Source organism: Lipomyces tetrasporus (assembly GCF_029532465.1).
Source record: "Lipomyces tetrasporus strain NRRL Y-64009 chromosome Unknown POJ06scaffold_2, whole genome shotgun sequence".
Taxonomy (NCBI): Eukaryota; Fungi; Ascomycota; class Lipomycetes; order Lipomycetales; family Lipomycetaceae; genus Lipomyces; species Lipomyces tetrasporus.
Genome location: NW_026611597.1, coordinates 669,883 through 686,242, shown reverse-complemented (window position 1 = coordinate 686,242; position 16,360 = coordinate 669,883). Strand labels below are relative to the sequence as shown.

The window sequence follows — 16,360 nt, the reverse complement described above, 5'->3', positions numbered from 1 at the left end:
CGTGACAAAACCCTACGGATGTAATCCCGAGAAATGATGTCAGACATTCGGCGTAGTAGTCTTACAGATTGCAATGAATTGCTTTGCATTATGATATGGCGTTGATCAGGGCTGGTGTCATTGAGCACGAAGGAGTGACGGGATCGAAACTCAATTGGCGTCGGAACAGCCGGATAGAACTGCTTGGTCCGAGATGGTGGGCGGGCGGGCAGCGCATTGTATGGGACATGTAAGTTAACTTGCAGTTAGTTAAGTTAAATGAAATAAAATCAATAAAAATATGTCGTGATAGTATTAATTGCGCCGGAGTTGCGTCATGGGGCATTTTCCCCGCACGCGAGCAAGCACCATAGGTTTGAGTTTCGAACGCGAGAGCCACCACAAACGCGTCCGACTTTAGTCCCGTGTCGCGTTCGGCATTTCTTGCCCGGAGCGGACAAACGATAGGACGGATTAATGTCTGATGATGCTCTCGCTTACTGGGGAAAGAGTTGGTTGGTTGAAGTTTTGGCTTCCTCGGCCTCGAATTGAATCTAACACATTTTGCGGTCCGACGTGGTCACCTGGTGCGCGCCGCACTCTAGCTCCACGCGTGCTCTGCAACCACAACCGTAGCTTGCCGCCGCAGTTACGCCATATCGTGCTCGCGCCGCCGAATTGCATCCCGCCTGGCGAGTCCGGGCCCGCTCGCAGTGTGACGACGACGATCGAACTTTCTTTTCTTCAGCGCGGGCCCGCCGACGCCTCGAACAGGTGAGCCCAACCTGTACCCTAACCGCGCAATATGCTACATCATGTTCCCGCCTAGTTCTCGACATAATGCACCCAACCCGGTCATAATATCTAGACCTGCAGCCATTCTTTCTTTCCTGGCCGTCCACCCGTCTTTCGGTAACGTGTTCCTACTCCTCAATTCCTCCAAATTGCGCATGCTGCGCTTGAATCAGTCTTGTTTGAGCCTCTCTTTTGCCTAATTCTTTCTTGATCTCCTGTTTGTGGGAGCATCCATATTACTGCACCCAGACTTTTTCCGCCGTCATATTTCGGAACTATGCCGCGCTGGTCTCTGTAGCTACAGATCAACCCGTGGCGGCGAACTTTTCTTTCTTCTTCTTTATCCTCAAAATCGGTCTGTGAACGCGGCAGTCTATGATGGAGCTCGCCTCCAGATCGCTGTCGACAAGCAGCAATGCCACCGAGGCCGATCCCGCTTCCCGGAGCCGGTCTCTGTCGCCCGCGTCCCGCGTGCCATTGCGCTCGCTCGCGGCCCCGCGACGCGCCTTGTCGCACGGGGCAATGGCCAGCCCGCGGAGGTCTGCGTCTGGCACAACGACCGACGCCATCAGCTGGACGCGTGGCCGGCATGTTAATGTCATTCTGGAACTGGATCTGAATTGCAACATTATTTGGGGTAGCAGATCATGGACGAATGTCATCGGGTATGCCGCCAGTCTTGCCAAATGTAATAAATTGCTAACATGTGCATACAGCATCGACATTCAGGACCTGATTGGAAAGCCGATCTCGGAAGTACTGGTCGGCAATGAAGATGTTTTTCAAAAAGCCACCGACGCTATGCTCGAAACTAACAGCTCCTACCATGTGCGATTTACTACGTATCGGGGCGATCTTGCACAAGACGCGGACGAGCAGGAGGCTGCCACAGTCGACACTGGTATGTCAACCCCCAGTAGCACTGCCGTCACATCAAGGACAACCTCTACATTCGCGTCGGCTAGCAATTCGCGGCGCAACTCGATGATCATGGAGGAGGACGAGAGATCTGGCCCTGAGGTGCTGGTCACGCCAAAGACCTCACCGACCAAAGTAAATCTCGCCAGCTCGTCGACGACTATTATGCGTCCATTGGCAGCGCCTTCAGTGCCAACTCCAGCGTCAGCATCGATGGCTGCCCAACGAGAATTCGTTGGCGCGACCTCACCCAAGCCATCTAGTGGCGTCCAGGAATCTCGTGATGACGGGTCGGAAACTACTCCTCCTCACAACAACACTCTAGAAATGGAGGGTCAAGGAATTATCATTTTTGGTAGACATACTTTGGAACCCTGCTACGTACGACAACGTTGATTTCACACTATGTTAGTTAGTTTAGTGCTAAGTTTAATAGTCCATGTGGGTATTGAAACCCTACGTTGAGCCGCTGCGACCGGTCGTCGACCTTCCCCAGACACTCGTCGATTCTCTTGGATTTGGCGCCGACGTTCTCGCCAGCTATATCTCCCGCCTGTCGCAGACTGGCGTGACCGACCCGAAAGACTTCCCAATGCAAGATCAAATCATGTGCCGAATATGTGAGCGACAAATCCAGCCATGGTGGTTTGAGCGGCACTCGGAACTTTGTCTCGTCGAGCATAAGGCAGAGAGCGACGTGCAACCATGTCAGGATAACCTTCGCGAACATAGAGCGCGTTTGTTTGCGATATTAGAGCAATTAGATGGACAAGCGAATCACGATGGCGTGGTGGAGTATAGAGGAATGCCGGTTGCGCCGCCTCCGTTGCATCGGTCAGGATCGTCTCAGAGATTTCCCTTGTCGCTCTCGCACTTGAAGCATCTAGGTAAACATCGGTCGCCAGTGCGAACGGTCGAAATGCTCCTGGATTTGTGCGACATGTCGCTGATGGTCAATACACCGGCTCTGCGGGACAGTAACCGGACGACAGATGAAGAGGGCGGCTACGAGATTCGCGTGCATTCTCCGGAATCCGAGTCTCGTTTGAAGCAAGTCTTGACGTGGCACGCGCCGTCGAATGTCGAGGATGAAGGTTTGGCACTTTTGTGTCGTGACACGGAACAGATTGCAAAATCAAAGATCGAGGCTATCCTGCGGTTAGGCAACACAATCACATATTCCGAGAAAATACAGCGAGAGCTCAGCGTGCTCGTGAATGAGACTATTGAAGAGGCAGTGTCCCAAATTATCCAACAACAAGCCGACGAGGCCGACCAGAGCGGGGACGACGATTTGGCGTCGGACGCAGGTGACCTTGGATTCTTTTCGGGATATCTGTCGCAGCAGTTTCGAGACGAGTTTGGTGACGAACAGGTGGTTCCGGGCGGATATAACTCTGGCACAGTGTCTGTCGCATCCGGATCCTCGCCACACGAAACAATGACACCAAAATCGCTGTTCGCGTCTCTGAGCAGACCGAGGTCTCGCAAGCTGACGGTCCGGGACGAAGAGGGCATGGACAGTGACAGCAGTCGGTCGTCAGTAGTTTATCTGCGCGAGAAAGCTGACTCGCCTGTCAGTGAGCCCGAAATGCCAAGTCGAAATATCTGGACGCGAAAAAGCAGTGCAAGTTTCTTGTTCGGCTCGCCGCATCGACAGAAGTCGCCGTCGATAAGTTTCTCGAAATCGCCGTTACAGACTCAGAAACTCAAGTTTTCGTCCATGGCAGATAATGGGTCGAGTAGTCACAGCAACACGAGCAGCACGACTGCCCATACCGACAGCATCAATAATATCTCATTTACTCCCCTCACGTCTCCTCTTCTGTTCCCGATTGATTCGTATCCAGAGATCGGACGTCACCATAGACGGAAATCCTCGGCAGCGTCGGATTTCTCGAAAGGTCCTGTGTCGCCGCTGTTGTCGTCAGTTAATCCGGCCATTCGTCCCGCGCAGCCTAGTATCAAGGACTTTGAAGTCATCAAGCCGATCAGCCGCGGTGCATTCGGCAGCGTCTTTCTGACTAAGAAGAAAAATACAGGCGACTATTTCGCAATAAAGGTCCTCAAAAAATCGGATATGATTGCAAAGAATCAAGTCACGAACGTCAAAGCCGAGCGTGCGATAATGATGGCCCAGGCAGAGAGCCCGTTTGTCGCAAAGTTGTTTTTCACGTTCCAGAGTAAAGAGTACTTGTATCTCGTGATGGAGTATTTGAATGGTGGTGATTTTGCTGCACTTTTAAAGGCATTTGGAGGTGGACTACCGGAGGATTGGGCCAAAAAGTATCTTGCCGAAGTGGTGCTCGGGATTGAGAATTTGCATGAACAGGGCATTGTACATCGGTATGATCATTCTAATCGCTTCCGTTATTACTGACTATCTAACAAATGACCAGTGACTTGAAGCCGGATAACCTGCTTATTGACAAGGACGGCCACTTGAAGCTGACGGATTTTGGTCTATCGCGCATGGGCTTGGTCGGCCGACAGGCACGGGCTCGAAACGCGAGCACCATCGATCCGCCTGAAGGCATTTTCCAGCAAGGTCAGTTCGGCGGCCGTTCAATGTCGGTTTCAGCACAGCAGCCGGGGTCGCTTGATACGCCGATGTATGTCGACAACAATTTGGGTCTCGGCATTTCGCCTGGTTCAACGCCGGTCATGCAGCCAGCTGATTCAGGAGCGCTATTAAACGTGCCGGGATATTTCTCCCTCAACAAAAGTGCGCTGAGCGAACCATATCCAAAGCCGCTATCGCTCTCCAGCTCATTCCCAAAGAAAGGCGAATCGATAAACTCTATGCTGAGCTCTTTCAGTCTAACCAATCCGATATCTGCATCTCCCCGACTGGCCAGCAAAGACAAGGAAGACGATGTACAGAGCGCGGCGAGCTCAGTCTCGAGCGACGTCAGCGGCATAACGGGTCTCGGTCTCCAGCAAACGAGCTCGCACAACAACTCTGGTTCCGTCTCCGCCTCCGTCTCAGCCTCAGTCTCCGCCTCAGGTTCTGGCTCGACGGCGACTTCATCATCAATGCCACCTCCACCGACTCCGGCACCGCAAAATATGGCGCTGTTTGATCCCGCGAATGATGCCAAGAAGTTCGTCGGCACGCCGGACTACCTTGCGCCTGAGACCATTATGGGTACGGGCCAGGATGAAATGAGCGATTGGTGGTCGCTGGGATGCATTGTGTTTGAATTTCTGTACGGGTATCCTCCGTTCCACGCCGACACCCCGAACAAGGTATTTGAGAATATTCTTGCACGAAAAATCGCTTGGCCAAGCCCAGAAGAAGTGCAGTCTGTGTCGCCCGATGCTATGGATCTGATCGAAAAGCTTATTTGTACGGATCCTGAAAATCGTCTGGGCGCAGAGACATCGGACCAGGTTAAGCGACATCCTTTTTTTGAAGGGATTTCTTGGGAATCGCTATGTGATGAAGAAGCGCCGTTTATTCCACAGCCGCTTCACGACGAGGATACAGCTTACTTTGACGATCGTGGGGCGATTTTGCAGACGTTCCCTGAAGAAGAGAACGAAGACTCGGACGCGAAAAGAGACGACAAACATCACGCCCACCTGGCGACTCAAGGTTCAGGACAGTCGAGCCGGCAAGACTCGGGTTCCGAGGCAAGCAGCAGGAAAGATTCGTTTGGAAGTGCGGCCAGTGGAACCACTGCGCCGACAACGTCAAGCACTCGGTCAGTGAAATTATTGCCGTTACATATTCCGCATCATTTCCGGGGTCGACGTATGCGTCGCCTGAGTGAGCCTGTACCGGCCGACGATTTCGGGTCGTTCTCGTTCAAGAACTTGAACGTGCTCGAGAAAGCCAACAAGGACGTCATTCAGCGGTTGAAATCTGAGCATTTAGAGCAGATGAAATCTCCAGTTTCGCCGGTGCAGCCGTCAGGGCTCGTCGAGCCGTCGCCTGTCAAGCCTCGAAACGCGTCAGTTGGGTCGCTCGGTGCGGCAATCTCGCTCAACTATGGTAAGCGGCCAGGATCCCCGTCGAGCAGTTCGTCGGGTAACTCGACTTTTTTCCGCAACGTCTCGCCGAGCCGGAATCTCGCGCATCTTTCAATCCCATCGTCGCCGCTGACGACATCTGTCCCGATTAGTGCGCCGTACGATACCGACGAGGACCGAGAGCAGTCTTCCGGCTCGAGTTCGGTCGTGTCAAGACAGTCTGGCTCGCCAATAAACTCACGCAAGGCCTCGTCTTCGTCGTTTAAATAATTTGGTTTGCATGCATTGTTTCTGATTGCTTTGTACATTTACACAAAATTCTTAGTCGTTTGTATTTTGGTTTTCAAATTATGGGCTTTATGTGGTTACGGGGTTTTGCGGCTTTGTGGTGTCTCTAGAACGGCTGATGTCTACGGGTTGGGCTTCTTTAAGTTTTGCTTTTTGCTCCATGTTTTCATTCCAGTCATTTTTATTTGGCAATGTTGCTTAGTTTATTTTCTTTGGCTTTGTTTTGTTAACTGGATTTTTATACCATTTTGTGTTGATGCATGCATACAATACACTCGGGTCGGGTTTGCTATTGGCGAATTTAGTAAGGATTGCCGCAAGGGTATATGATGAGCATTTGCAGAGTGTATTGAGTAATTCATGGATATGTTTCATTGGCAATAGTCGACACTCACGGCAGTTCCGCAAGCGAATTTACGCCGTATCTTTTGACATGCAGAAGTAACGAACACAAGGCGTCGGTGTGTAAACTTAAATCCGCTTTGTCGACCGAATGAACGAGGTCTCGTCCCAGCAACGGGCAAATTTCAGTAGCTCCATTCACGTATCCCCTAACACTGAACTGACCATTTTCAGTTGCATCGAGTAGTGTCTAATTGGATAAATCGGGCAATTCGCAAACATGCCTGAATTTGCTCCGTTAAAGAACGATTTGATTCTTCGTGCTGCACGAGGTTGTCTTCGTCTATTTAAGTGAAACTGGACGCAATTGCTAATACTTCGGCAGGAGAGAAAGTGGAGCGGCCGCCAGTGTGGGTTATGGTAAGAGACGTACTGTTTTGCAAACGTGGGCGTCATTTGCTAACCATGGTCTACAGCGACAAGCTGGCCGATATCTTCCTCGTATGGTGATGGCATTCTGTGGTTACTATCATTACAGGCTGATGAAATCGCGTAGAATACCATGTGGTGAAGGCCAAGAACGATTTCTTTGCATGCTGCCGAAACCCGGAGCTTGCGTCGGCGATTACAATACAACCTATCGACCACTACGACGGCTACCTCGACGCGGCCATCATATTCAGCGACATCCTCGTGATACCGCAAGCCATGGGCATGAAAGTCGACATTCTCGACAAGATTGGCCCGCATTTCCCTGACCCGCTGCGCGAGCCATCGGAATTGGAGACAAAGCTGAACAAGGAGGTCGACGTGCTGAAGGAGCTCGACTGGGCGTTTAAGTCGATCACGGAGACAAGGCTCAAGTTGAATGGACGCGTCCCGCTGTTGGGATTTTGCGGTGGGCCGTGGACTTTGATGGTGTATATGATTGAGGGGGGAGGTACCAAGCTGTTCAGATACGCTAAAACGTGGCTGTACGCTCATCCTGAGGCGTCGCATGAGCTATTGTCGCGTATCACCGCCGTTGCGGTCGAGTTTTTGGTGCAACAGGTTGTTGCTGGTGCGCAGGTAAGCGAGCGAGCGACGGGTCCTGTTCTCGAATCGAAGTAACGGTGTGATAGATGCTACAAGTTTTTGAGTCGTGGGCTGGAGAATTGGGACCCAAAGAATTCAAAGAGTTTTCATTACCGTACCTGCGGACTATCAGCTCCGGGTTCCGCAAACGCCTGCTGGAGCTAGGCATCACCGAGCACATCCCGCTAACAATTTTCGCTAAGGGCGCATGGTATGCCCTGGATTGGCTGGCTGACTCTGGCTATGACGTCGTATCACTCGATTGGCTCTTCGACCCCGAGGAAGCGGTAAAAATCGCAAACGGCCGTGTCGTTCTTCAAGGCAATCTTGATCCCGGCACTATGTACGGATCAAAAGAGGTTATTTCCAAGAAAACCGAGGAGATGATCCGTGACTTTGGCGGTGGAAAGCAGGGATATATTGTCAACCTCGGTCACGGAACACAGCCGTTCTTCGACCCGGAGAACTTGGGTTGGTTCTTGAAGGAGGTTCATCGTGTTGGATCTGCGTCATAGTAGAGCTGGGCCATAGAACTATTGTCGGTCTCGTTTAGTGTACAGTACGTGATATAACGATTTGCATTTAGTTTTAATCTTTGTAGTATTCGTACACCCAAATCTCTTGCGTCCCTGCAACTAGTGCTCTGCATGTTTCCGTAGTAATGCAACGGAGTGCAGTGCTACTACATCGTCACGCGATGCAATAGTAAAAGATGCCTTATCCGAGATGGTTTGAGTTAGCTCCGAATCAATGGCCGTCAACTAGATATCGTCAGAGAAATGAACATAAAGCTTGAGTGTTTGACTATGGTACCTCTCCCTGCTCGCTGATTATAAATTTCCGGATAAGTTGCTGACTGTCACACGGATCGTCTATACTAAGCCAAACTTCGCCGTTATTTCCTGTCATGGCAACGTCCAATATGCTACTCGAGAACGAATTGAGATATTCCAGCTTTCGAGGTTCATTGTGCAATTTAAATATTAATAACAATTTTACACTGTAACCATTAGCGTATTTCGTCCAAATATAAATGTAGATAATAAGTGGTTCTTACGTCTCATCGTATGCGATGACTAGTCGACGCTCAGGCACCTGCCAGATACCTGAGACCGCCGCTTCCTGGCTTTGTTCTTCTGACCCATTCTTGTCCGATTTTGGATACAGTATAGAATAAATATCGACTTTCTCTAGTAGCTCTCCTGTTGTCCAGTCCCAGTGCGCCAAAAAGTCGTCGCCGCCGCCGGATATTAATGTGTTCGGGGACCACTTCGGAATCAGCAATTGAGACACGAACCTAGCGCCCATTAACTCAGGTGGCTAAAAATGCAAGCAATAGAACAGCATACTGTTCATGGCCCAAACAGAATCTTTCAATAACGTAGGACTCAGGATACTTCGTCACTCGAACATGTTCGTCCCGGTCACTTGAGATGATATGCCGCATTCCCCTTTGGTCTTCGGTCACAAGCAGATCCACAAGCATTGATACATGCCCCAAAATTGGCTCTAGCTCACTGCCGCTTTCACTTTCTGAGGCTTCCGATATCTTGGAAAGTCCGGCGCTTGGGGGGTGTGCCAAATCACAAATTGGGACTGCGTAAACGTCACCGAATTTGTCTCCTAGAATAACCGTTGAACTGTCGCTCGTGATATCAATAGCAGATGGCCGCTTTGGAAAGTTTCTAATAATGTTAGCTCAAAGAGCGAGCTTTAAATTTCTGCAGACAGTACCTACCGGACGTTCACTACTCTCAGATAAGCGTCGAGAACAACCAGTGACTTTTGCTCGTCGGTACTGCCAACAACGTATTGCCCGTCTGGCGAGCAAGTCAAAGTTCTGAAAACATTGTGCTTGTTGTCCTCTATTTTCGCCTTCTTCGTCTTTGGCTCTGCTGGCTCTCTATTTTCTTGTGCTGGTGGAATCCATTGGTTTCTGAGTTCACCTGTTACACTGTCGAACTTTTGAATACGCTCACCGACGGCTAAATAGAGCGCTTTGCTGGTACGATCATATGCCAATTTTTGAATCGGGTGTTTCATTTTCGGTCTTCTTTTGCATTTCTGTTGAATTGACAGTAAATGGTTCTCCGCACCTGTTTTTGCAACGAGAGAGAAATTTTTGAGATCCGTTTACACGTTGCAACCGCTCCTTGTGCGGCTCATTCGATTCACAAATCCCAAACTGCTTACATTACGGAAGGCAAGCGTGACCGCGCGCAACTGACGCGGATTTTCATTCGCCTCGCGTCTTCCTGAAGTCCCATCTCGTTGCTGTCGTGCTGCAGCTAGCCCAGCTAGGCAAGGGGCTAATATAGGTTAGGTTCACTGTCCATCCACCATTCTTGCTGTTTACAATCTCTATTGCCATTGAGGGTATTGTGAATGCAAGGAATTGGTCCGGAATGTCTTTCAGTTCGGGTTGTGATGGAGCAGTTGAAGAACGACCTGTTCTCTACGAGCTCAGGTAGGTGTCAAACGGTTTCATAATATATTTGAAGTTTGAAGTGATTTGACTAGTTCGTTCTAGAGACGAGAATGAGATAAGGCAGCGACCTTGTAAGAGAACGAGGTTTGATGAGCCTAACGATGATATTATTGAGGATTTAGAAGATTCCTATCCGTTATCGGTATGATGCACAGTTTGGTCCGATTGTGCGAATTGTGTGTTAACAAAAAGCTAGGAGAATAGCCTAACGGAGGAAGACTCTCAGGAAGTAGAAGAGAAACAGTGGGGGACGCTTTATATCGACGCGTTTATGACCGCGTTAAACACAATCTTGCAGAGCGAGAGTTATCTTTTTGATGACAACGAGCATAGCATTTTCGAAGCATTCAAGAATCTCGAAGGTCTGCAATTCTTATCTGACACTCTGGGATGTCGAAAACTAATATTTTCAGATGATTGCAAGAAGCTTTATGTTAGGCTATTTCTTCGTCGGCGCAATAAATGGTTTCGGATCGATCTGCTCAGTTACCGGGAAATATTGGATCTACAGGGAGCCTGGAAGGGCCTCGTACAGTCTAGTATTTTTGCCTTAAGTTTATCTTCAATATCTGATATAGGTATTGAGGAGATTCTCTCTCTGTTTAGCGTTGATGAGTTAAAGGAGCTTGCCACGCAGTTGAATTACAAAGGAATTAGAGGGGTTAAAAAAAATGAGATGATTTGGGCTTTGAAGAACCAGTCAGAAGGCCAAACATGCTTGGATCTATCTCAACGGGGACTATCACTGCTCTACGATGGGAAAGGTCGGAGACGAAATCGATTGCATAAATTGTTGAATGAATCCAAGGAAATACTAGGTAAACTGATTGTATGCCTTATCTTGGTACGTGTAGCTTACTATGGTTTAGGCCCTTGCGTGATGTTGTGTGACGGCCCTATTAGAGTGTTTGAGAGAGCTCATCTGGTGTTTTATCGTGCCACCGACTTCAATGAGAAATCCCTCAGAAAACTGATTCTGGCCAGAATATCAAAGAGAAATTTTCCAGAGTATATGGTGCTTCGCAGTACTGAAGTCTTTCGCAACAGACAGGATCTGCTAGATTATGAAAATGCATTGGAGATTCAGTCACAAGTGGATGAGATACTCGCGTCTGGAAATATTGCCACAAAGTTGCTGCAGTTACACGATATTCTAGAACCGGTAGCGGAGCAATGGGAGAAGTGTCTCTCGTCAACTCAGGTGCGTCACAATGAAGAGCGTGATCATTACTTAATCAGGTTCACTGCTGCGTGGCATTATACCAGGATGATGTATAAGCTAGCCGCCGTTTTATGTAGGCTCGGTCGTCATAAGGAAGCCCATGGTATATATACTCTACTACTAGGTCAGCGCATATATCGGCGCGGGAAGAGGGGAGATTGGTATCAGAGAAAGGCACTTATTGAGAATTTGTACATGTGCGAAGATAAAAAGGACGTCAAGGAGGTCCGTCGTTGGAAACGAAAGGCGCTAGCTACATGCGAGGCAGGTCTGCAAGATCCTGATACGCATATGATCTATCACTACGACTTGCAAAAGCGAATTATGCGACTAGAAAGGGAGCTTCGCGTCTTACCGAAAGATAAGCATGTGTTCTTTCATCTAGCACTTAAGGAGCCAACTAGAAGGACCTTCTACGGCAATCGTATATCCGAAGTAGAGATTGGTCGCAAGACTACCTGGCTGAATCTCGAAGGAGAGGAATGTTCAGTAGAAGAGATGTGCCTATCAAACTACAAGGCTTTGGGTTGGAAGGGCTATCACACTGAAGGAGGAATACTCAGGACCATAGTAAGCGCAAGCCTTTAGTCATTAATTTAGTTGACAATACTAACAATAAAAAGTTTGCTTATCTATTTTGGGATATTCTATTTCTTCCAGTGCCGTACGTGTTTGAAACAGAGTTCCAAATCGCTCCGTTGGATTTATCTACAGAAGCCTTCTATCTGAGTCGAGCAAGTGAAATTAATCGAAAGCTTGCTGACATAGAGAATAACCTGGCAGCAAAATTTGCATTACAGATTTATGATCGTGAATCTGAGCGGAAAACTGAATGCGTCGGAATGGATTGGAAATTTGATATTCAAGAAGTACTGGAGGCTGCAGAGGTACGTCGCCTGCGTTTCGGTATGGACTTGTTGGCTTCCTAACTCTGACTAGTGCATTGGCGGACATGCTTTGTCATCCATCTGCAAAATCCTTTGCGAAGAATATGGCCAGCGTTCATCGGGAATGCCAGACCTTTTGTAAGTACTGTTTGTGCAAGTTATTCGATTGATCAGTAACTGACGTTCGCGATTTTATAACAGTCTCTGGAATCCGGAGCAGAAGAAATGTCTATTTTCAGAAGGTCCGTATTGCATTAACGTACTTCTGCAGTTCGCGTAATAATAATTCATCCAGTGAAATCGGAAAACGACCGTCTCTCGGATAAACAGCGACTTTGGATTGACGTACTTGTCGGAGCCGGTGTCCCTGTGGAATTGTGCGCTGGACTTGAGAAGAAAGACCAAGTGAAGGTAAATCGTGAGCAGTGACATGTATTGTTTTGGTATCATTACATTTGGTGTATTTGGCGTTCGCTGGGTGGTTGATAAACGCATTGGAATATGTTGATAATACTATACTGGTATCGTATTGCATAGAGGAAACATGCATAGAGAAAAATATAGCCATGGTCGCTGCCTCTCTTCAATGGAGCTGTACCGTCAAATTATATCATGCGCACTACTCACTCAATGGCTTCTACGGCCGTTTTAAGTTAGGATGACTGTTGGGTAAGGGTTTGAATGTCCCAACCAAGTCGTCTGGATTGGACCACAGCCCACCTCACGTCTTTTCACACGTCGGAGTCACGAAACTATCATAGTAACGGCATTGTGGATCAACATATCCGCCACAGCGGCAACATTTTCCTTGAGGTAGTGCATACAGCTATTGCTGGAGCAATTATTGCTTCCTTCCTAGTTATTTCTATAACAGAGTGGTAGGCGCGAGGTTTGGTGTATCGGCGCGTACTTCGGATTCATCTTCTCGAGATGGAACGAAGTGGCATCGAGACACTACTCGAGGCCGCAGCTCTAGATGCTGCCTCCTTTTTCAACACATCGTCTATATATAGTCAGCAGCAAGATGGTCGAATAAATCAGCAATATATTGCTCCGCCGCCCTCGCAGGCCCCACTTAACTCGACACAGAGTTCTGTTTATTCACCAGCGAATTCTCCCGAGATTTCCTACACTCTCTATTCGGCAAATTACCACAAAAGTCAGGCACAAGTCGAGCAACAGCCATCGCCTTACTCACCTCCAGATCTTTCTCCCCTTCCTACAAAGGCAAAAGCTGAGGTAATCGCCACTGAGGTGAATCCAGCTTTATCGCTGGATGCGAACAGGATCAGCGCATCGCAGGAAGTGGAAGTATGGGATCACTGTAGCCTATGCACGCCAGAAACTTCGCCACAAGGAAAAGTCGACTGGATTGAGTGCAGCGTGTGTCAGGAATGGTTTCATTACGCGTGCGTTGGAGTATCGACGCGAGAGGCGAAGGTTGTGGATGAATTCCACTGCCCGACGTGTACCAAGACACATGGCCCTTCAACCTGTAAGATTTGATTTTTATTGGATATTTAGACGTTGATTTTAATTTTTGTAGTGCTTAGGAAATCCAAGAGGAAACACGCCGCAGTCGACTACGTTGCTCTTCACGAAGGTGAAAGCGTGACAAGAGACGAGCATCCGTACTGCAGAATAATTCAGAACCGAGAATTTGACAAAGACGATTTTCAGCGAATTAACGGCTACGAGCTAACGCGGGAGTTTGCGGAAATGGGAGGTGTGTCGCAGCCAGTGGTTGTTCCCAAAGACAGGAAAGATGGTCTTGACTTGAAAATCCCAGCAAGTTTAACAGTGAGAGCAGTCGCGAATTTAGTCGGTGCTGAGACCAAAGTCGAGGTTATTGATGTTCCGACACAGCATGAATCTCCGAACTGGGATATGCAGCGGTGGGCTGATTACTACGATCAACCTGCTGAGCTGAGGGATCGTGTCAGGAATGTTATTAGCCTGGAGGTTAGTAATACAAAGCTAGGAGACGTTATACAAAGGCCGAAATTTGTCAGGTGCGCTAAATTGTGGAGTCTTCGGTTATAACGAAGTTTTACTGACTCGATCGTCAGGGACATGGATCTGGTCCAGAAAGTGTGGCCCGAAGAATTGAAGGAGAAGGGAGAGTGGCCGAAGGTATCGCTATATTGGTATGTCTGAACTATTGTCGAACAGATGCGCGAGCTCTACTAACAGTAAGTTAGCTTAATGTCTGTTAAGAATGCGTACACAGACTTCCACATTGATTTTGGCGGCTCGTCAGTGTTCTATCACATTGTCGAAGGATCGAAAATCTTTCTGTTTGCTCCTCCAACGTCAGCGAATTTATCGAAATACGAACATTGGTGCCTATCGAGTGATCAAAGTAAAATATTCTTCGGCGACTTAGTTAAGGAATGCCACAAAGTGCAGCTCACGGAAGGAGACACTATGTAAGAATCTTGCCAATTTTTGGTGTAAGTTTCTAGCTAACGTGGTTTAGGATTATTCCCTCTGGATGGATACATGCGGTTTACACCCCGGTTGACTCTCTGGTCATCGGAGGAAATTTTTTGACTGCGCGCGACTTATCAATGGAAATACAAATCGCAAAAATCGAGAAGAAGACTAAAGTTCCGCGAAAGTTCCGATTCCCTCATTTTTCAAAGGTACTCTGGTTTGCAGCAAATGACTACATGGAACAGCAGCGAAGAGAGCCTGGAATTCGAATTGATCGCCACGAGCTGAAAGGATTGATTGATCTTGCTTCATACATACATGAGGAGGCGCTTACAGCAACAGGGCAGTCCAAGGGTGCTACTGCATTTGATGTCAAGGTTGCGAAAGGGTCAATTCCAGGTTCACTGAAAGATGCGGTTCGATTTGGAAGCCGTTTTGCAAATTGGACCACTTCCGTGGCGAAGGTCCCTGCTTTTAAGTGGGCTGAGGAGGTAGATAATGATCTAGAGGACGCGAACGGGGAGGCAGTCAACACGTTGAAGATTTCGCGAAAACGGAAACGTTCGGTCTCATCGTCTGACCGGCATGGTACGAAATTGCCGACAGCAACCGAGGATAATCCAGCGAGTAGCAGTGCTGACAGCCTAGCTCCTGAATCTAGTCATGCCTCGGAGTCGTTTGACAGCCTAAAGGTCGAGAAGCCAGTTTATGAGGGGCCAGAAGTGAAGCATGAAACTGAACTGGCAGTCGAAGCAATACCCACTAGTGCGTCCGTGCAAGGTTCCGAACCAGAATCGAGTCCGACTTTTAAGAAGATACTCCAGAGAAATGTCGAAGAGAATGTGCAAACGCCAGTGACAGGACCACAATCAACGGACGTGGGTATTAGCCTTCCAGTTCCGCAGCCTGACGTCACTCCTGCGAAGGAAGCTGATTCAAAAGGTGACATATTGAAGGAGGAGCAACCGTCGGCTGCTGTACCAATAAAGCCCGAAGGAGTGTTCTTGGACGAGAGATCTGAAGAACTGTCACCGCCGCCGGACGATCTGGACGACGGTAGTTTAGATCTCGACAGTGTCGACTATGATTCTGATGCGATTAGCGAAGCATCTACGATTATTGAAGAGGATGTTGTGGAGACGATCACTAGTGCGGAGGGAGAGAAGAATTTTGCACTGTATCAGGAGTTAATGGATCTTCACAACTCTCGCACTCGACGACGAATGCATGAATCACAATACCATGCAAGCAATGGCAAGTCGCATCAGAAACCGCGGAGGCATTCTGTTCCACACAGGAGTGTGATCAAGAATGATAAGAATGACAGCCAAAGAACTCGACGGAAATCAACGCCGGGCGGAAAGAAGTCGATTGGCCCGCTGTTGGATAAGGGTGTCGCCCATCGGGACAGGATAGAGTATTCAGATCAAGAGATGACGGTCCCTGTTAAGCGCGGTCGTGGTCGTCCTAGGAAAAATCCTATAGTGGTCAACGCGGAAAATGAGACGAGGTCCGAGAAGAAGTCATATTCAGGACGCCAGACCTCCGATAAGACGAGTGGACGTACCGGTGCAGTGTCGAATACCACAGAGCTGGACCTCAATGACGAGGAGATGCAGCGTTTGATTCGAGAAGCGCAGTTTGGAATTCGGTCGAGAAGATGACGTCCTGGCGGCTTTGGCGAAATGGCACGGATATTTGCGGCTTTCACTACTTGTATTATTTAGTATTAATTATTTTTGTATGGACTAGTAGCTCTCCTCATTTGTATAAGCGGTTAGTGATGCTAAAATCGGACGTAATGTATGCGTCATGTACTACTACAATTTTTTTCTGTCATGTATTATCTACTATATCTATTACTTGCAGGTGTTAGGTTTGTTACAATTGATTGCTTATTGTTCGATCTATGATCCGTCGTCTGCACAATCATTTGCAGGTGTGTGTGTGGGTTCT

At 48.4% G+C, this 16,360-nt stretch overlaps 5 protein-coding genes across 5 annotated transcripts; 4 read left to right on the top strand and 1 right to left on the bottom strand.

Annotated features, from left to right (window-relative positions):
• The first annotated feature begins 833 nt into the window (after window positions 1-833).
• POJ06DRAFT_294070 (uncharacterized protein) lies at window positions 834-6,388 on the top strand. The gene is made up of 4 exons (XM_056190455.1): window positions 834-1,439; window positions 1,491-2,073; window positions 2,129-4,038; window positions 4,092-6,388. The coding sequence occupies exons 1-4, from the start codon at window positions 1,150-1,152 to the stop codon at window positions 5,935-5,937; spliced, it is 4,629 nt and encodes a 1,542-aa protein (XP_056046098.1). The 5' UTR covers window positions 834-1,149; the 3' UTR covers window positions 5,938-6,388.
• Window positions 6,389-6,577: 189 nt separating this feature from the next.
• POJ06DRAFT_235611 (Uroporphyrinogen decarboxylase) lies at window positions 6,578-7,886 on the top strand (the record flags this gene model as incomplete). Its single annotated transcript, XM_056185841.1, has 5 exons — window positions 6,578-6,629; window positions 6,683-6,717; window positions 6,774-6,798; window positions 6,854-7,365; window positions 7,419-7,886. The coding sequence occupies 5 exons, from the start codon at window positions 6,578-6,580 to the stop codon at window positions 7,884-7,886; spliced, it is 1,092 nt and encodes a 363-aa protein (XP_056046097.1).
• Window positions 7,887-8,006: 120 nt separating this feature from the next.
• On the bottom strand, window positions 8,007-9,414 carry POJ06DRAFT_265511 (uncharacterized protein; the record flags this gene model as incomplete). Its single annotated transcript, XM_056189081.1, has 5 exons — window positions 8,007-8,132; window positions 8,185-8,371; window positions 8,429-8,668; window positions 8,721-9,056; window positions 9,110-9,414. The coding sequence occupies 5 exons, from the start codon at window positions 9,412-9,414 to the stop codon at window positions 8,007-8,009; spliced, it is 1,194 nt and encodes a 397-aa protein (XP_056046096.1).
• A 211-nt stretch (window positions 9,415-9,625) lies between these two features.
• Window positions 9,626-12,576, top strand: POJ06DRAFT_245215 (VRR-NUC domain-containing protein). The gene is made up of 9 exons (XM_056186614.1): window positions 9,626-9,838; window positions 9,902-10,001; window positions 10,056-10,221; window positions 10,273-10,677; window positions 10,729-11,651; window positions 11,705-11,968; window positions 12,021-12,106; window positions 12,170-12,210; window positions 12,264-12,576. Exons 1-9 carry the CDS (start codon window positions 9,777-9,779, stop codon window positions 12,395-12,397), a joined length of 2,181 nt encoding a protein of 726 aa, XP_056046095.1. The 5' UTR covers window positions 9,626-9,776; the 3' UTR covers window positions 12,398-12,576.
• Window positions 12,577-12,640: 64 nt separating this feature from the next.
• On the top strand, window positions 12,641-16,356 carry POJ06DRAFT_298974 (uncharacterized protein). The gene is made up of 5 exons (XM_056190665.1): window positions 12,641-13,463; window positions 13,515-13,980; window positions 14,038-14,115; window positions 14,170-14,397; window positions 14,448-16,356. Exons 1-5 carry the CDS (start codon window positions 12,899-12,901, stop codon window positions 16,066-16,068), a joined length of 2,958 nt encoding a protein of 985 aa, XP_056046094.1. The 5' UTR covers window positions 12,641-12,898; the 3' UTR covers window positions 16,069-16,356.
• The last annotated feature ends 4 nt before the right edge of the window (window positions 16,357-16,360 follow it).